This window comes from Chiloscyllium plagiosum, chromosome 1, assembly GCF_004010195.1.
Source record: "Chiloscyllium plagiosum isolate BGI_BamShark_2017 chromosome 1, ASM401019v2, whole genome shotgun sequence".
NCBI lineage: Eukaryota > Metazoa > Chordata > Chondrichthyes > Orectolobiformes > Hemiscylliidae > Chiloscyllium > Chiloscyllium plagiosum.
This window is the reverse complement of record NC_057710.1, coordinates 70908315-70922685: the sequence shown is the minus strand read 5'-3', so window position 1 is coordinate 70922685 and position 14371 is coordinate 70908315. Positions and strand designations below refer to the sequence as shown.

At 45.9% G+C, this 14371-nt stretch overlaps 1 protein-coding gene across 2 annotated transcripts in view; it reads right to left on the bottom strand.

Moving 5' to 3' along the window:
* LOC122549391 overlaps positions 1–14371 on the bottom strand; it is a 99966-nt gene that overhangs the window by 59919 nt on the left and 25676 nt on the right. For both annotated transcript variants that reach the window (XM_043689149.1, XM_043689139.1), the window contains exon 2: positions 4831–4984. In XM_043689149.1, the coding sequence (XP_043545084.1) occupies positions 4831–4984 (154 nt within the window). The remainder of the gene's footprint in view (positions 1–4830; positions 4985–14371) is intronic.

Genomic DNA, 14371 nt, shown 5'->3' with positions numbered 1-14371 from the left:
CATCTATCACTTCCTCTGGACATCCATTCCACACATGAAACATCCTGTGTGTAAAAGATTTGCCCCTCATGTCCTCTCTCTCCTCTCACCTTAAAAATGTGCCCCCTAAACTTGAAATCCACCATCCTCGGAAAAAGACAATTACCATTAACTCTAACTGAAAGATTCTCGCAAAAAAAACCTAACTGTTCGAAAACTAGGTTGCAAAGAGAGCAATAAAATTTAATCAATCTCTTCTGTTTCTATTTTTCTCTCTTGAAGACCCAGAACACACTCGTTTGAAAGACCACATGGGGAGGTGATGCCCTACTGGTATTATCATTAATACTATTAATCTAATGACCCAAGTAATGTTCCGGGGACCTGGGTTCAAATCCTGCCATGACAGATGGTGGAATTTGCATTCAATACAAATCTGGCATTAACAGTCCGGAATATGTGTTTGGAGAGGGTGCAGAGGAGGTTCACCAGGATGTTGCCTGGTATGGAGGGTGCTAGCTATGGAGAGAGAGTTGAGTTGATTAGGATTATTTTCATTAGAAAGACGCAGGCTGAGAGGGGACCTGATTGAGGTCTACAAAACCACGAGAGGTACAAATAGGGTGGATAGCAAGAAGCTTTTTCCCCAAAGTGGGGTCTCAATTACTAGGGGTCACAAGCTCAAGGTGAGAGATGAAAAGTTTAAGGGAGATATGTGTGGAAAGTTCTTTACACAGAGGGTGGTGGGTGCATGGAACACGTTGCCAGCAAAGGTGGTAGAGGCGGGCTTGGTAGCGTCATTTAAGATTCATCTAGACAGATACATGAATGGACAGGGAGCAGAGGGACACAGATTCTTGGAAAATAGGTGGCAGGTTTAGATAGAGGATCTGGATCGACGCAGGCTTGGAGGGCCGAAGGGCCTGTTCCTGTGTTCTAATTTTCTTTGTTATTTGTTCTTTGTTCTTTCTCATAGAGTCATAGAGATATACAGTATGGAAACAGGCCCTTCGGTCCAGCTCGTCCATATTGACTACACATTCTAAATAAATCTAGTTCCATTTGCCAGTATTTGGCCTACATACCTCTAAACCCTTCCTGTTCATGTACCCATCCAAATGCCTTTTAAATGCTGTAATTGCACCAGCCTCCACCACTTCCTCAGGCAGCTCATTCCATACCCATACCACCCTCTGCTTGAAAAGGTTGCACCTTAGTTTCCTTTTAAATCTTTCTCCTCTAACCTAAACCTATGCCTTCTAGTTTTGGACTCCTCCACCCTGGGGAGAATGCCCCTCATGATTTTATAAACCTCTATAAAGTCATCCCTCAGCCTCTGACACTCCAGTAAAAATAGCCCCAGTCTTTATATATTATACATGATATATTATATAACTCAAACCCTCCAACCCTTGCAAAATCCTTGTAAATATTTTCCAAACCCTTTCAAGTTTCACAACATCCTTGCTATAGCAGGGAGACCAGAATTGCACACAATATTCCTTTGATGGCCATAAAACTATTGGCAATTGTTGTGGGAAAAGATCATTCAGGGTCACTAAGGCCCTTAACCTGGTCTGGCCTTCATGTGACTCCAGACCAACAGCAATGTGGCTGACTCTTAACCGTTATCTGGGCATTAAGGGGTGGGGAACAAAAGCTAGCCTAGCCAGCAATACCCACATCCCATGAATGAATTAAAAAAAATCACTTCTTACTGCTGGTAAGTGATTCAATAAAAGCTGATATCATTCAACACTGAGGAACTTGCTAGTGGTGGTGCTTCCGTTCATCTGCTGGACATGATAGGGGTCAAGGGATGGGAATGGTGACATTGGAGGAGCTATGGTGAGTTACATCTTGGTTACATTGATGGTACACACTGCCACCTAAGTATTGATGTGAACAATGAAGGAGGTGGATGGGGCACTAATCAAGCAGGTTGTTTTTTCCTATGTTTTATTATGGTCACTATTTCCTAAAGATTCTTTTACACCAAGGGAACATCTTTTTAGTTAGTCCTTTCTCATTAAACCAAATCTAATAATGCCTGATTCCTAACTCCTCAACATCCTGTTCCTGAGGCCGATCATGCACAGATATCAACAATTCAAACTTCATAGTGCTAAACCAATCTAAATGCAACTAAACTCACCATGATTACTGTATCCCAGATTGCATGCAGCTTTAATTTTCTAACCTGTAGTATGCCCATTATTAGGTTTACAGTTTGATGTTCTATAGACAATATCCATCAATGTTTCCTTCCCTTTGCTGTTTCTTAGCTCCACCCAAACTGATTCTACATCTTAGTCCTTGGATTGATCATTCTTTCTTACTAACTTATTAATGTAATTCCTTACTGTGAATGCTATCAAATCTCTTCCTTTTCTTTTTATCTATTCAGTTCCCAATCTCATCCTGCAGCCAAATCTCTATATAATTAAATCACATTCATTTAGCTAACCTGTGCTATGATGAAAGGTGTATTATAATATTTGGATTTGGATTTAAATATAGGCAAATGGATAGGGATCAGTTGTGTGGAGGTATTGTGTTGTAAGAGGTTAAGAATGTATTTAGCATGCTTGCTTTCATTGCTCAGACCACTGAGTATAGGAGTTGGGAGGTCATGTTGAGGTTGTACATGATATTGGTGAGACCACTTTTGGAGTACTGTGTACAGTTCTGGTCACCCTGCTGTAGGAAGGATGTTACTAAATTGGAGAGGGTTAAGGAAAGATGTACCAGGATGTTGCTGGGATTCAAAGGATAACCACTGGAAAGCACCGGATTTTTCTCTAACTTCTTTAGTTAATTATGGATAGTGGGTCCTGCTCTTGTAAATTTTCCTTATAGTAGGAATGTAGTTATAGTGAATATTCTTAAATATACCCTTACATAGAACATAGAACATAGGAATATAACTACTGATCTACCTCCTAGCTTAACATCCCAGTTCACTTCAGCTAGCTCAAAAGGTTGCCCTTTTATAAAGTTTAAAATACTACTCTCTTCTCCCTTTCAAACACAATGTAAAATTCAATCATATTATGGTTGCTGCTACCTACGAGTGCCTTAATCCTGATGTCATTAATGAAATCTGGTACATTACACAGTACCAAGTCAAATATAGCCTGCTTTCTGTCAGTTCCAGAAATGCTGCTCTAAGTAACTACCTCAAAAGCATTCAGTACACACCTCATTAACCAATTTGACTTATCCAGTTGACATGTAGTTTAAAAGTCACCCACAATTATTGCGCAACACCACGTTATAGTCCAACAGGTTTAATTGTAATGAGAGGCCTGGCACTCCAACCACAACGCCATAAACAAACGCATAGATCTAGATGCCATCTATCAACCTCTCAGAAAACAAACAGGAAATGACATCACCACAAACCCCAGGAACCCCATCCAGGAAAAAGATATAAATAGAAAGCAGGAGACAACAGCTTCGCTTCACTTGGAGGTCGCCACTGATGATGTTACCTAGCCAGGTAATGAAACGTCTGTAAACCTGTTGGACTATAACCTGGTATTGTGTGATTTTTAACTTTATACACCCCAGTCCAACACCGGCATCTCCGAATCATGACACTTATTGCCACCTGTTTAACACAAGCACCCAATATTTTTTGCTGAATATTTTATCCTGCATTATGCATTTTTCCAGCATTTTATGTGCATTTTTCAAAATACAGCACCAGCAATATTACATTTTACTGGAAATGCTTCCCTCAGAGGGTGATTAATCAGTGGAATTTGTTACAAAGAGTAGTTTAGAATATTTAATATATTGAATCGCTAAGGGAATCAAGGGTATGGCTTAAAGGTAGGAAGATGGACTTGAAGGTTATCAGATCAGCCATGATCTTAGAGAAGTCTCGATGGGCTGAATGGCCAACTTCTGCTCCTCCATCTAATTGTCTTAGAACAACAAAAAGATGCAAAGGATGATACACAGTAGATAGAAGCAGACTGTCTTCAATGGTTGAAGGATAAGGAGCAGAAATCAAAGGTACAAAATGATACAACAAAAGAGACCAAGAGATGCTTCAACACAGCGATGTCAGGCTTCAGAATTCACTTCCCAAGTTATGTTTTGGGGTAAAAACTATGTTAAATTAGATAGAAGATAGAAGAGGAAAAGGTGATGAAGGGATATGGGAATAAGGTTATTAAAAGTGATTTAGATTTTGCTGACATGGAAGCTAAATGCATGAGTGCACTGGTACTACATGTTACTTGTGCCTGTGCTCTAATCTCTATGTATTTTTGCTGTGGTTCTGTTCGCCGAGCTGGAAGTTTTTGTTGCAAACGTTTCGTCCCCTGTCTAGGTGACATCCTCAGTGCTTGGGAGCCTCCTGTGAAGCGCTTCTGTGGTGTTTCCTCCGGCATTTATAGTGGCCTGTCCCTGCCGCTTCCGGTTGTCAGTTTCAGCTGTCCGCTGTAGTGGCCGGTATATTGGGTCCAGGTCGATGTGTTTGTTGATGGAGTCTATGTATTTTTGTAGACAGGAACACTAACAGAGCTACTCTGGTTCCATCTCTGTAGTGAGACGGAAACCCTGATTCTAAATTGCACAGGGCAATCAGTATAATCACAAACTGCATTCATTGTCGTACATCTTATAGAATATGCCCTGACAAAATATTCCAAAGTCGCTTGATCTCAGAATTAACTTATTGGTCTAAAATGGTCTAAAATAATTAGGTAATCTGTGCCAGGTTTGGAGTGACTTATTTAATCAAACCTCTGTAAAGAATAATATTTAGGAAAGATCTGTATGCAATGCAAATATTTGAATGTTCCTTTTTCTCCTCAGACCCTCTGTACATTGTTTTACCTGGGCAGTAAAAATATCTCATCTTCCTTGCTTCCTTTCACGAAGATGACCAGAACACATTGCAATACGGAATGAAGATGTGAGTCCCACTTAACATGGATAGTAGTAGAGTTTTCCACTTCCACCTGCACATCAATATGGGGTTCCATGACATCTGAAACACACATTAAAAACTGAACTTAGATTAAATGTTTTAAATTAAGTTCAATGCAGAATCTATTAGGCTTATGCAGTGGGCCTAATTTTGATATTCAGTCGATTTTAAATAAGTGATCAGCTCTCCAGATCCCCTAGAACCTGACAGTGTAAGAAAAGGTTTAAAGACCTTACCAGAGCTCCAAAGGTAAATCTTCCTTCAGACTGAAAACTGTTTTACCTCCCCAACAAACAGTACCAATCAATCCCTGCTCTAATTCACTTGCAATATTTCCTTCCACATATGCTCACAAAATCATTATCTATTATCCCCATAACTGGCTCCAACACCATTCTGCTTTCACCTTGTTTGGACTTGAATTCACTTTTTCACTTTTCTGATACTTTACACTGCACACTTTCTCACATCCCCTGAGATTTTGCCTGCTCCCTTGCATACATTTTCTGTTTCATTCTGTTAGTTTGCATGACCAGTTAAGCTTCCTTGTCCATTTTCAATTTATCCACATTAGTGTACTCTTAATATTTTTGCAGGATAGCTTTGCACTCAATAAGAGAGAGTCTGGAAGAACACAGATGTCTTGGACAGAGAGAGAGAGAGAGAGAGAGAAAGAGATATATATACATCACGAAAGTGGGTCTCTTACAGCAGAGTGTTTGACAACTTTTCATTGCTCTTTTCATTTAATTTTTCAGTCCACACACTTGCAGCACAGCACATTGAGGTTACATTGTGCTGCCACTAAACTGCTTTTATTTGCCACTGGGAACAGGACTAGATGTAACAAACTGACAGTAATAATCACAGTGGATTTAATTCAACTGACTCAAAGTTGCCATTGATTTTACCAGAGTGTACGGCTACCATAGCTAGCAGTGCAGCGATTTCAGTGAGGGAAATGTTGGGGTGGTTCAAAAGTCTCAGGAAATTAGGGAACTGATTAAATAAACATGGAAGTCACTGACAAAATAATTTCCTGGGCGTTTACAGTGTCTGTGACAGTGTTGCTTATGCCCGAACCGTCGATTCTTCTGTTCCTTGGATGCTGCCTGACCTGCTGCGCTTTTCCAGCAACACATTTTCAGCTCTGATCTCCAGCATCTGCAGTCCTCACTTTCTCCTCCAATATTTTTTACAAACCAATTTGTGTCCTAGTCAAGAGATAGCACAGTGGCTCAGTGGTTAGCACTGCTGCCTCACAGCACCAGGGACCTGGGTTCAATTCCAGCCTCATGTGACTGTCTATGTGGAGTTTGCACATTCTCTCCGTGTCTGCATGAGTTTCTCCTGGGTGTTCCGGTGTCCTCGTACAGGCCAGGTGAATTGGTCATGCTAAATTGCCCACAGTGTTCATGGATGTGTAGGAAAGGTGCATTAGTTTGGGATAAATGTAAAATAATAGGGTAGGGGAATGCATCTGGGTGGGTTATCCTTCAGAGGGTTGGTGTGAACTTGTTGGGCCTGTTTCCACACAGTAGGGATTCTATGAAAATCTAAGTAAGTTAATGTTCTCAGAATATCCAAATTATGCCCTAAAATAGTGAAATCTAGATGAGCAGAATGGCTTCATTTTGTGTGTTGTACCCTTCTGTTTAAATGACTAGTAAGGTTCCACAATTTCCAGCAATCGCAGTTCTTTCGTTTTTTTTTGTTGCACTCATATTGCTGGGTAACTATTTGTCCATGAAAAATATACCGGTGTAATCACAACCAATATTTATCTGATATCATGATTGATTACATGGCTTCGATGTGATAAATCCCTGGTGTCAAACAAGCAGCACTTAACAGATAATATGGTAACAATGCCTTGCAATCTTCCTATCATTTCGTACTCCTTCGGTTAAATCTGATACTGGTCACTAGGTGGGGTTATAAACTACCAGAATTATAACATCAACAAAGTGGGAACTATGCAAGAACGAAAGCCAAACAAAATCTTTAAAATTCTGCAAATACTCAACAGGCCAGGCAGCACCTGCCATGACAGCAGTTTGATTTGAGCAGTTTCTTCTGGGGCAGAGGTGACCTGTAAAAGAGGGACAGGTTGCACCTGAACTGGAGGGGAACCAATGTCATGAAGGGGGAGATTTGTTAGATCTACTCGGGAGGGTTTAAACTAGTCTGGCAGTGGAATGGGACTGAAACAGTAGAGGGTTGTTTTTCGGACTGGAGGCCTGTGACCAGTGGCGTTCTGAAGAGAACGGTACTGGGTCCACTTTTGTTCATCATTTGTGTGAACAATTTGGATGAGAATATAGGAGGCATGATGAGTAAGTTTGTGAATGACACCAAAATTAGTGGCATAGCAGACAGTGATGAAAGTTATCTAAGAGTACAATAGGTTCTTGATCAACTGGGCCCTTGGGCTGAGGAATGGTAGATGGAATTTAATTTAGATAAATACAGGGTTGTTGCATTTTGGCAAAGCAAACTGGGGTAGGACTGACACAGTTAAAGGCTGGGGCCTGTGGAGTGTTGTCGAACAGGGTGAGGGTGCACAGTTCCGTGAAAGTGGTATCATAGATAGATGGAGTGGTGAAGAAGGTGCTTGGCACACTTGCCTTTATCAGTCAAAGCATTGAGTTCAGGAGTTCGGACTTCATGTACAGGACATTTAGTGTACTGCATACAATTCTGGTCATTGTTCCAAAGGAATGCTGTTAAACTATAAAGGGTGCAAAAATGATTGACAAGGGTATTACTGAGATTGGAAGGTTTTGATAAGAATAGATTAGATTACTTACAGTGTGGAAACAGGCCCTTCAGCCCAACGAGTCCACACCGACCTTCCGAAGAGCAACCCACCCAGACCCATTCCCCTACATTTACCCCTTCACCTAACACTACAGGCAATTTAGCATGGCCAATTCACCTAACAAGGAGAGGCTGGATAGAGCCTGGAGCATAGGAGCTGAGCGGTGACCTTGTAGAGGTTTAAGAAATTGTGAGGAGCATGAACAAGGTGAATAGCAAAAGTCTTTTCCAGAGGTTGGGGGACTAGAGTCATAGAGTCATAGAGATGTACAGCATGGTCCATGCCGACCAGATATCCCAACCCAATCTAGTCCCACCTACCAGCACCCGGCCCATATCCCTCCAAACCCTTCCTATTCATATACCCATCCAAATGCCTCTTAAATGTTGCAATTGTACCAGCCTCCGCCACATCCTCTGGCAGCTCATTCCATACACGTACCACCCTCTGCGTGAAAAAGTTGCACCTTAGGGCTCTTTTATATCTTTCCCCTCTCACCCTAAACCTATGCCCTCTAGTTCTGGTTTCCCTGACTCTAGGGAAAAGACTTTGCATGTTTATCCTATCCATGCCCCTCATAATTTTGTAAACCTCTATAAGGTTTTAATTTTAAGAAGAGAGGGGAAAGATTTAAAAGGGAGCTGAGGGGCAACTTTTTCACACAGTGGGTAGTGCATATATAGAACAAGCTGCTAGAGGAAGTGGTGGAGTGGATATAATTATAACATTCAAAAATCATTTGGACAGTTGCATGGATAGGAGAGATATGGGCCAGACAGAGGCAAATGGGGCTAGTTTCGTTTCAGAAACTTGGTCAGCATGGCCGAGTTAAAGGGCCTGTTTCTGTGCTGTATGACTCTATGAATGATAGTTTACTTTTATGGATCCTCCTTTGCCTTTGACAAAAACAGAAAGTGCTGGAGAGACTCAGCAGGTCTGGCAGCATCTGCAGAGAAAGAAAAATCAGTTCCTGTTATGAGTTCAGTGACCTTTATTGGACTAGTCAATTGATTACTGGCTGGGAAAACAGTCCCAAAGCACATCTACAGAACAGGTACTGTTCTTAGCTCACAAGAAGGCTTATTGCATGAGAGCAATAAGTGCAACAATAAGTGCAAGGATAATTACGAGGAATGACTACCACATTCAGTTTAAAAACAAATGCTTAAAGGGAGTCTTAAAACATTTTTAGTCAACTCTGACATGTACAATCGAGCTTTCCCACAAGTGTGATCTTTTTCAGAAACATTTTTCTGAAACAAATTTACATCCAAAATGTTGGCCTTTTGTGCTTCCTCTCACAGACCCCTGACCCCACTCTGTACTCAGTACAGACCCCATACCCCACTCAGTGCTCAGTACAGACCCTATACCCCATTCAGTGCTCAGTTTCTACGGTGTTCCCCACTCCATCCTCACTACAGACACTGCTCCTCACTCAGCACACAGTACAGACCCTGTACCCCACTCAGTGCTCAGTACAAACCGTGTACCCCACTCGGTGTCAGTACAGACCCTGAACACCACTCAGTGCTCGGTACAGATCCTGTAGCACACTTAGTGCTCGGTACAGACCCTGAGCCCTACTCAGTGCTCGGTACAGACCCTGGACCCTACTCAGTGCTCCGTACAGACCCTGTAGCCCACTCAGTGCTCAGTACAGATCCAGTACCCCACTTAGTGCTCAGTACAGACACTTACTCCACTCAGTGCTCAGTACAGACCCTGTACTCCACTCAGAGATCAGTACAGATCCTCAACCTGACTCAGTGCTCAGTACAGACCCTGAAACCTACTCAGTGCTCAGTAAGGATCCTGTACTCCACTCAGTGCTCAGTAAGGATCCTGTACTCCACTCAGTGCTCAGTAAGGATCCTGTACTCCACTCAGTGCTCAGTAAGGATCCTGTACTCCACTCAGTGCTCAGTAAGGATCCTGTACTCCACTCAGTGCTCAGTAAGGATCCTGTACTCCACTCAGTGCTCAGTAAGGATCCTGTACTCCACTCAGTGCTCAGTAAGGATCCTGTACTCCACTCAGTGCTCGCTCGGTACAGGCCCTGTACCCCACTCAGCGCTCGGTACAGGCCCTGTACCCCACTCAGCGCTCATTACAGTCCCTGAAACCTACTCAGTGCTCAGTACAGCCCCTGTACCTGAGTGTGCTCAGGACAGGTCCCATCCCCCACTCAGTGCTCAGTACAGATCCTGTACCCCAGTCAGGGCTCAGTACAGACCCTGTACCTGACAGTGCTCAGTACAGATCCTGTACCCCACTCAGTGCTCAGTACAGATCCTGTACCCCACTCAGTGCTCATTTTAGAGCCTGAACCTGACTCAGTACTCAGTGCAGACCCTGATCCCTACTCAGTGCTCCGCACAGATCCAGTACCCCACTCAGTGCTCAGTACAGACCATGAACCCCAGGCGGTGCTCAGTACTGACTCTGTATCCCACTCTGTACTCAGTACAGACCCTGTACCCCCTCTGTGCTCAGTACAGACCCTACACCCGACTCAGTGCTCAGTACAGACCCTGTACCCCACTCAGTGCTCAGTACAGTCCCTGTCCGTGACTCAGTGCTCAGTACAGACCCTGTCCGTGACTCAGTGCTCAGTTTCTACGGTGTTCCCCACTCCATCCTCACTACAGATGCTGCTCCTCACTCAGCACACAGTACAGACCCTGTACCCCACTTAGTGCTCAGTACACACCATGAACCCCACTCAGTGCTCAGTACAGATCCTCAACCTGACTCAGTGATCAGTAGAGACCCTGAAACCTACTCAGTGCTCAGTACAGATCCAGTACCCCACTCAGTGCTCAGTACAGATTCTGTACCTGACAGTGCTCAGTACAGATCCTATACCCCACTCAGTGCTCAGTACAGACCCTGAAACCTACTCAGTGCTCAGTACAGATCCTGTACCCCACTCAGTGCTCATTATAGACCCTGAACCTGACTCAGTACTCAGTGCAGACCCTGATCCCTACTCAGTGCTCTGCACAGATCCAGTACCCCACTCTGTGCTCAGTACAGACCATGAACCCCAGGCGGTGCTCAGTACTGACTCTGTATCCCACTCTGTACGCAGTACAGACCCTGTACCCCACTCTGTGCTCAGTACAGACCCGACACCCGACTCAGTACAGATCCTATACCCCACTCAGGGCTCAGTACAGACCCTGAACCCCACTCAGAGCTCAGTACAGACCCTGTACCCCACTCAGTGCTCAGTACAGACCCTGTACTCCACTCAGTGCTCAGTACAGACCCTGTACTCCACTCAGTGCTCAGTTTCTACGGTGTTCCCCACTCCATCCTCACTACAGACGCTGCTCCTCACTCAGCACACAGTACAGATCCTATACACCACTCAGTGCTCAGTACGGACCCCAAGCCCTACTCAGTGCTCAGTAAGGATCCTGTACCCCACTCAATGCTCAGTACAAACCAAGTACCCCACTCAGTGCTCGGTACAGACCCAGTACCCCACTCAGTGCTCAGTACAGACCCAGTACCCCACTCAGTGCTCAGTACAGACCCAGTACCCCACTCAGTGCTCAGTACAGACCCAGTACCCCACTCAGTGCTCAGTACAGATCCAGTACCCCACCCAGTAAACAGCACAGACCCTGTACCCCACCCAGTAAACAGCACAGATCCAGTACCCCACCCAGTAAACAGCACAGATCCAGTACCCCACCCAGTAAACAGCACAGATCCAGTACCCCACCCAGTAAACAGCACAGATCCAGTACCCCACCCAGTAAACAGCACAGATCCAGTACCCCACCCAGTAAACAGCACAGATCCAGTACCCCACCCAGTAAACAGCACAGATCCAGTACCCCACCCAGTAAACAGCACAGATCCAGTACCCCACCCAGTAAACAGCACAGATCCAGTACCCCACCCAGTAAACAGCACAGATCCAGTACCCCACCCAGTAAACAGCACAGATCCAGTACCCCACCCAGTAAACAGCACAGATCCAGTACCCCACCCAGTAAACAGCACAGATCCAGTACCCCACCCAGTAAACAGCACAGATCCAGTACCCCACCCAGTAAACAGCACAGATCCAGTACCCCACCCAGTAAACAGCACAGATCCAGTACCCCACCCAGTAAACAGCACAGATCCAGTACCCCACCCAGTAAACAGCACAGATCCAGTACCCCACCCAGTAAACAGCACAGATCCAGTACCCCACCCAGTAAACAGCACAGATCCAGTACCCCACCCAGTAAACAGCACAGATCCAGTACCCCACCCAGTAAACAGCACAGATCCAGTACCCCACCCAGTAAACAGCACAGATCCAGTACCCCACCCAGTAAACAGCACAGATCCAGTACCCCACCCAGTAAACAGCACAGATCCAGTACCCCACCCAGTAAACAGCACAGATCCAGTACCCCACCCAGTAAACAGCACAGATCCAGTACCCCACCCAGTAAACAGCACAGATCCAGTACCCCACCCAGTAAACAGCACAGATCCAGTACCCCACCCAGTAAACAGCACAGATCCAGTACCCCACCCAGTAAACAGCACAGATCCAGTACCCCACCCAGTAAACAGCACAGATCCAGTACCCCACCCAGTAAACAGCACAGATCCAGTACCCCACCCAGTAAACAGCACAGATCCAGTACCCCACCCAGTAAACAGCACAGATCCAGTACCCCACCCAGTAAACAGCACAGATCCAGTACCCCACCCAGTAAACAGCACAGATCCAGTACCCCACCCAGTAAACAGCACAGATCCAGTACCCCACCCAGTAAACAGCACAGATCCAGTACCCCACCCAGTAAACAGCACAGATCCAGTACCCCACCCAGTAAACAGCACAGATCCAGTACCCCACCCAGTAAACAGCACAGATCCAGTACCCCACCCAGTAAACAGCACAGATCCAGTACCCCACCCAGTAAACAGCACAGATCCAGTACCCCACCCAGTAAACAGCACAGATCCAGTACCCCACCCAGTAAACAGCACAGATCCAGTACCCCACCCAGTAAACAGCACAGATCCAGTACCCCACCCAGTAAACAGCACAGATCCAGTACCCCACCCAGTAAACAGCACAGATCCAGTACCCCACCCAGTAAACAGCACAGATCCAGTACCCCACCCAGTAAACAGCACAGATCCAGTACCCCACCCAGTAAACAGCACAGATCCAGTACCCCACCCAGTAAACAGCACAGATCCAGTACCCCACCCAGTAAACAGCACAGATCCAGTACCCCACCCAGTAAACAGCACAGATCCAGTACCCCACCCAGTAAACAGCACAGATCCAGTACCCCACCCAGTAAACAGCACAGATCCAGTACCCCACCCAGTAAACAGCACAGATCCAGTACCCCACCCAGTAAACAGCACAGATCCAGTACCCCACCCAGTAAACAGCACAGATCCAGTACCCCACCCAGTAAACAGCACAGATCCAGTACCCCACCCAGTAAACAGCACAGATCCAGTACCCCACCCAGTAAACAGCACAGATCCAGTACCCCACCCAGTAAACAGCACAGATCCAGTACCCCACCCAGTAAACAGCACAGATCCAGTACCCCACCCAGTAAACAGCACAGATCCAGTACCCCACCCAGTAAACAGCACAGATCCAGTACCCCACCCAGTAAACAGCACAGATCCAGTACCCCACCCAGTAAACAGCACAGATCCAGTACCCCACCCAGTAAACACACAGGCCCTGCACCCCACTCGGTGCGCAGCACAGGCCCTGCACCCCACTCGGTGCGCAGTACAGGCCCTGCACCCCACTCGGTGCGCAGTACAGGCCCTGCACCCCACTCGGTGCGCAGTACAGAACGTGCACCCCACTCGGTGCGCAGTACAGAACGTGCACCCCACTCGGTGCGCAGTACAGACCCAGTACCCCACTCGGTGCGCAGTACAGACCCAGTACCCCACTCGGTGCTCAGTACAGATCCTATACCCCACTCAGTGCTCAGTAAAGTTCCTATACCCCACTCAGTGCTGAGTACAGCCCCTGTATCCGGGTGTGCTCAGTACAGGTCCAATCCCCCACTCAGTGCTCAGTACAGGCCCTGTACCCCACTCAGTGCTCAATACAGACCATATAACCTTCTCGGTGCTCAGTACAGACCCTGTACCCCACTCAGTGCTCAGTACAGACTCTGAATCCCACTCAGTGCGCAGTACAGACCCTGCACCCCACTCAGTGCTCATTACAAACGCTGTACCCGACTCAGTGCGCAGTACTGATCCTGGACCCCACTCTGCACAGTACAGATCCAATACCCCACTCAGTGCTCAGTACAGACCCTGTACCCCACCCAGTGCTCAGTACAGACCCTGTACCTGACTCAGTGCTCAGTACAGACCCTTACCCCACTCAGTGCACAGTACAGACCCTGTACCCCGCTCAGTGCTCAGTACAGACCCTGCACCCCACTCAGTGCTCATTACAAACGCTGTAGGAGAAAGTGAGGACTGCAGATGCTGGAGATCAGAGCTGAAAATGTGTTGCTGGAAAAGCGCAACAGGTTGGGCAGCATCCAATGAACAGGAGAATCGACGTTTCGGGCATGAGCCCTTCTTCAGGAATGAGGAAAGTGTGT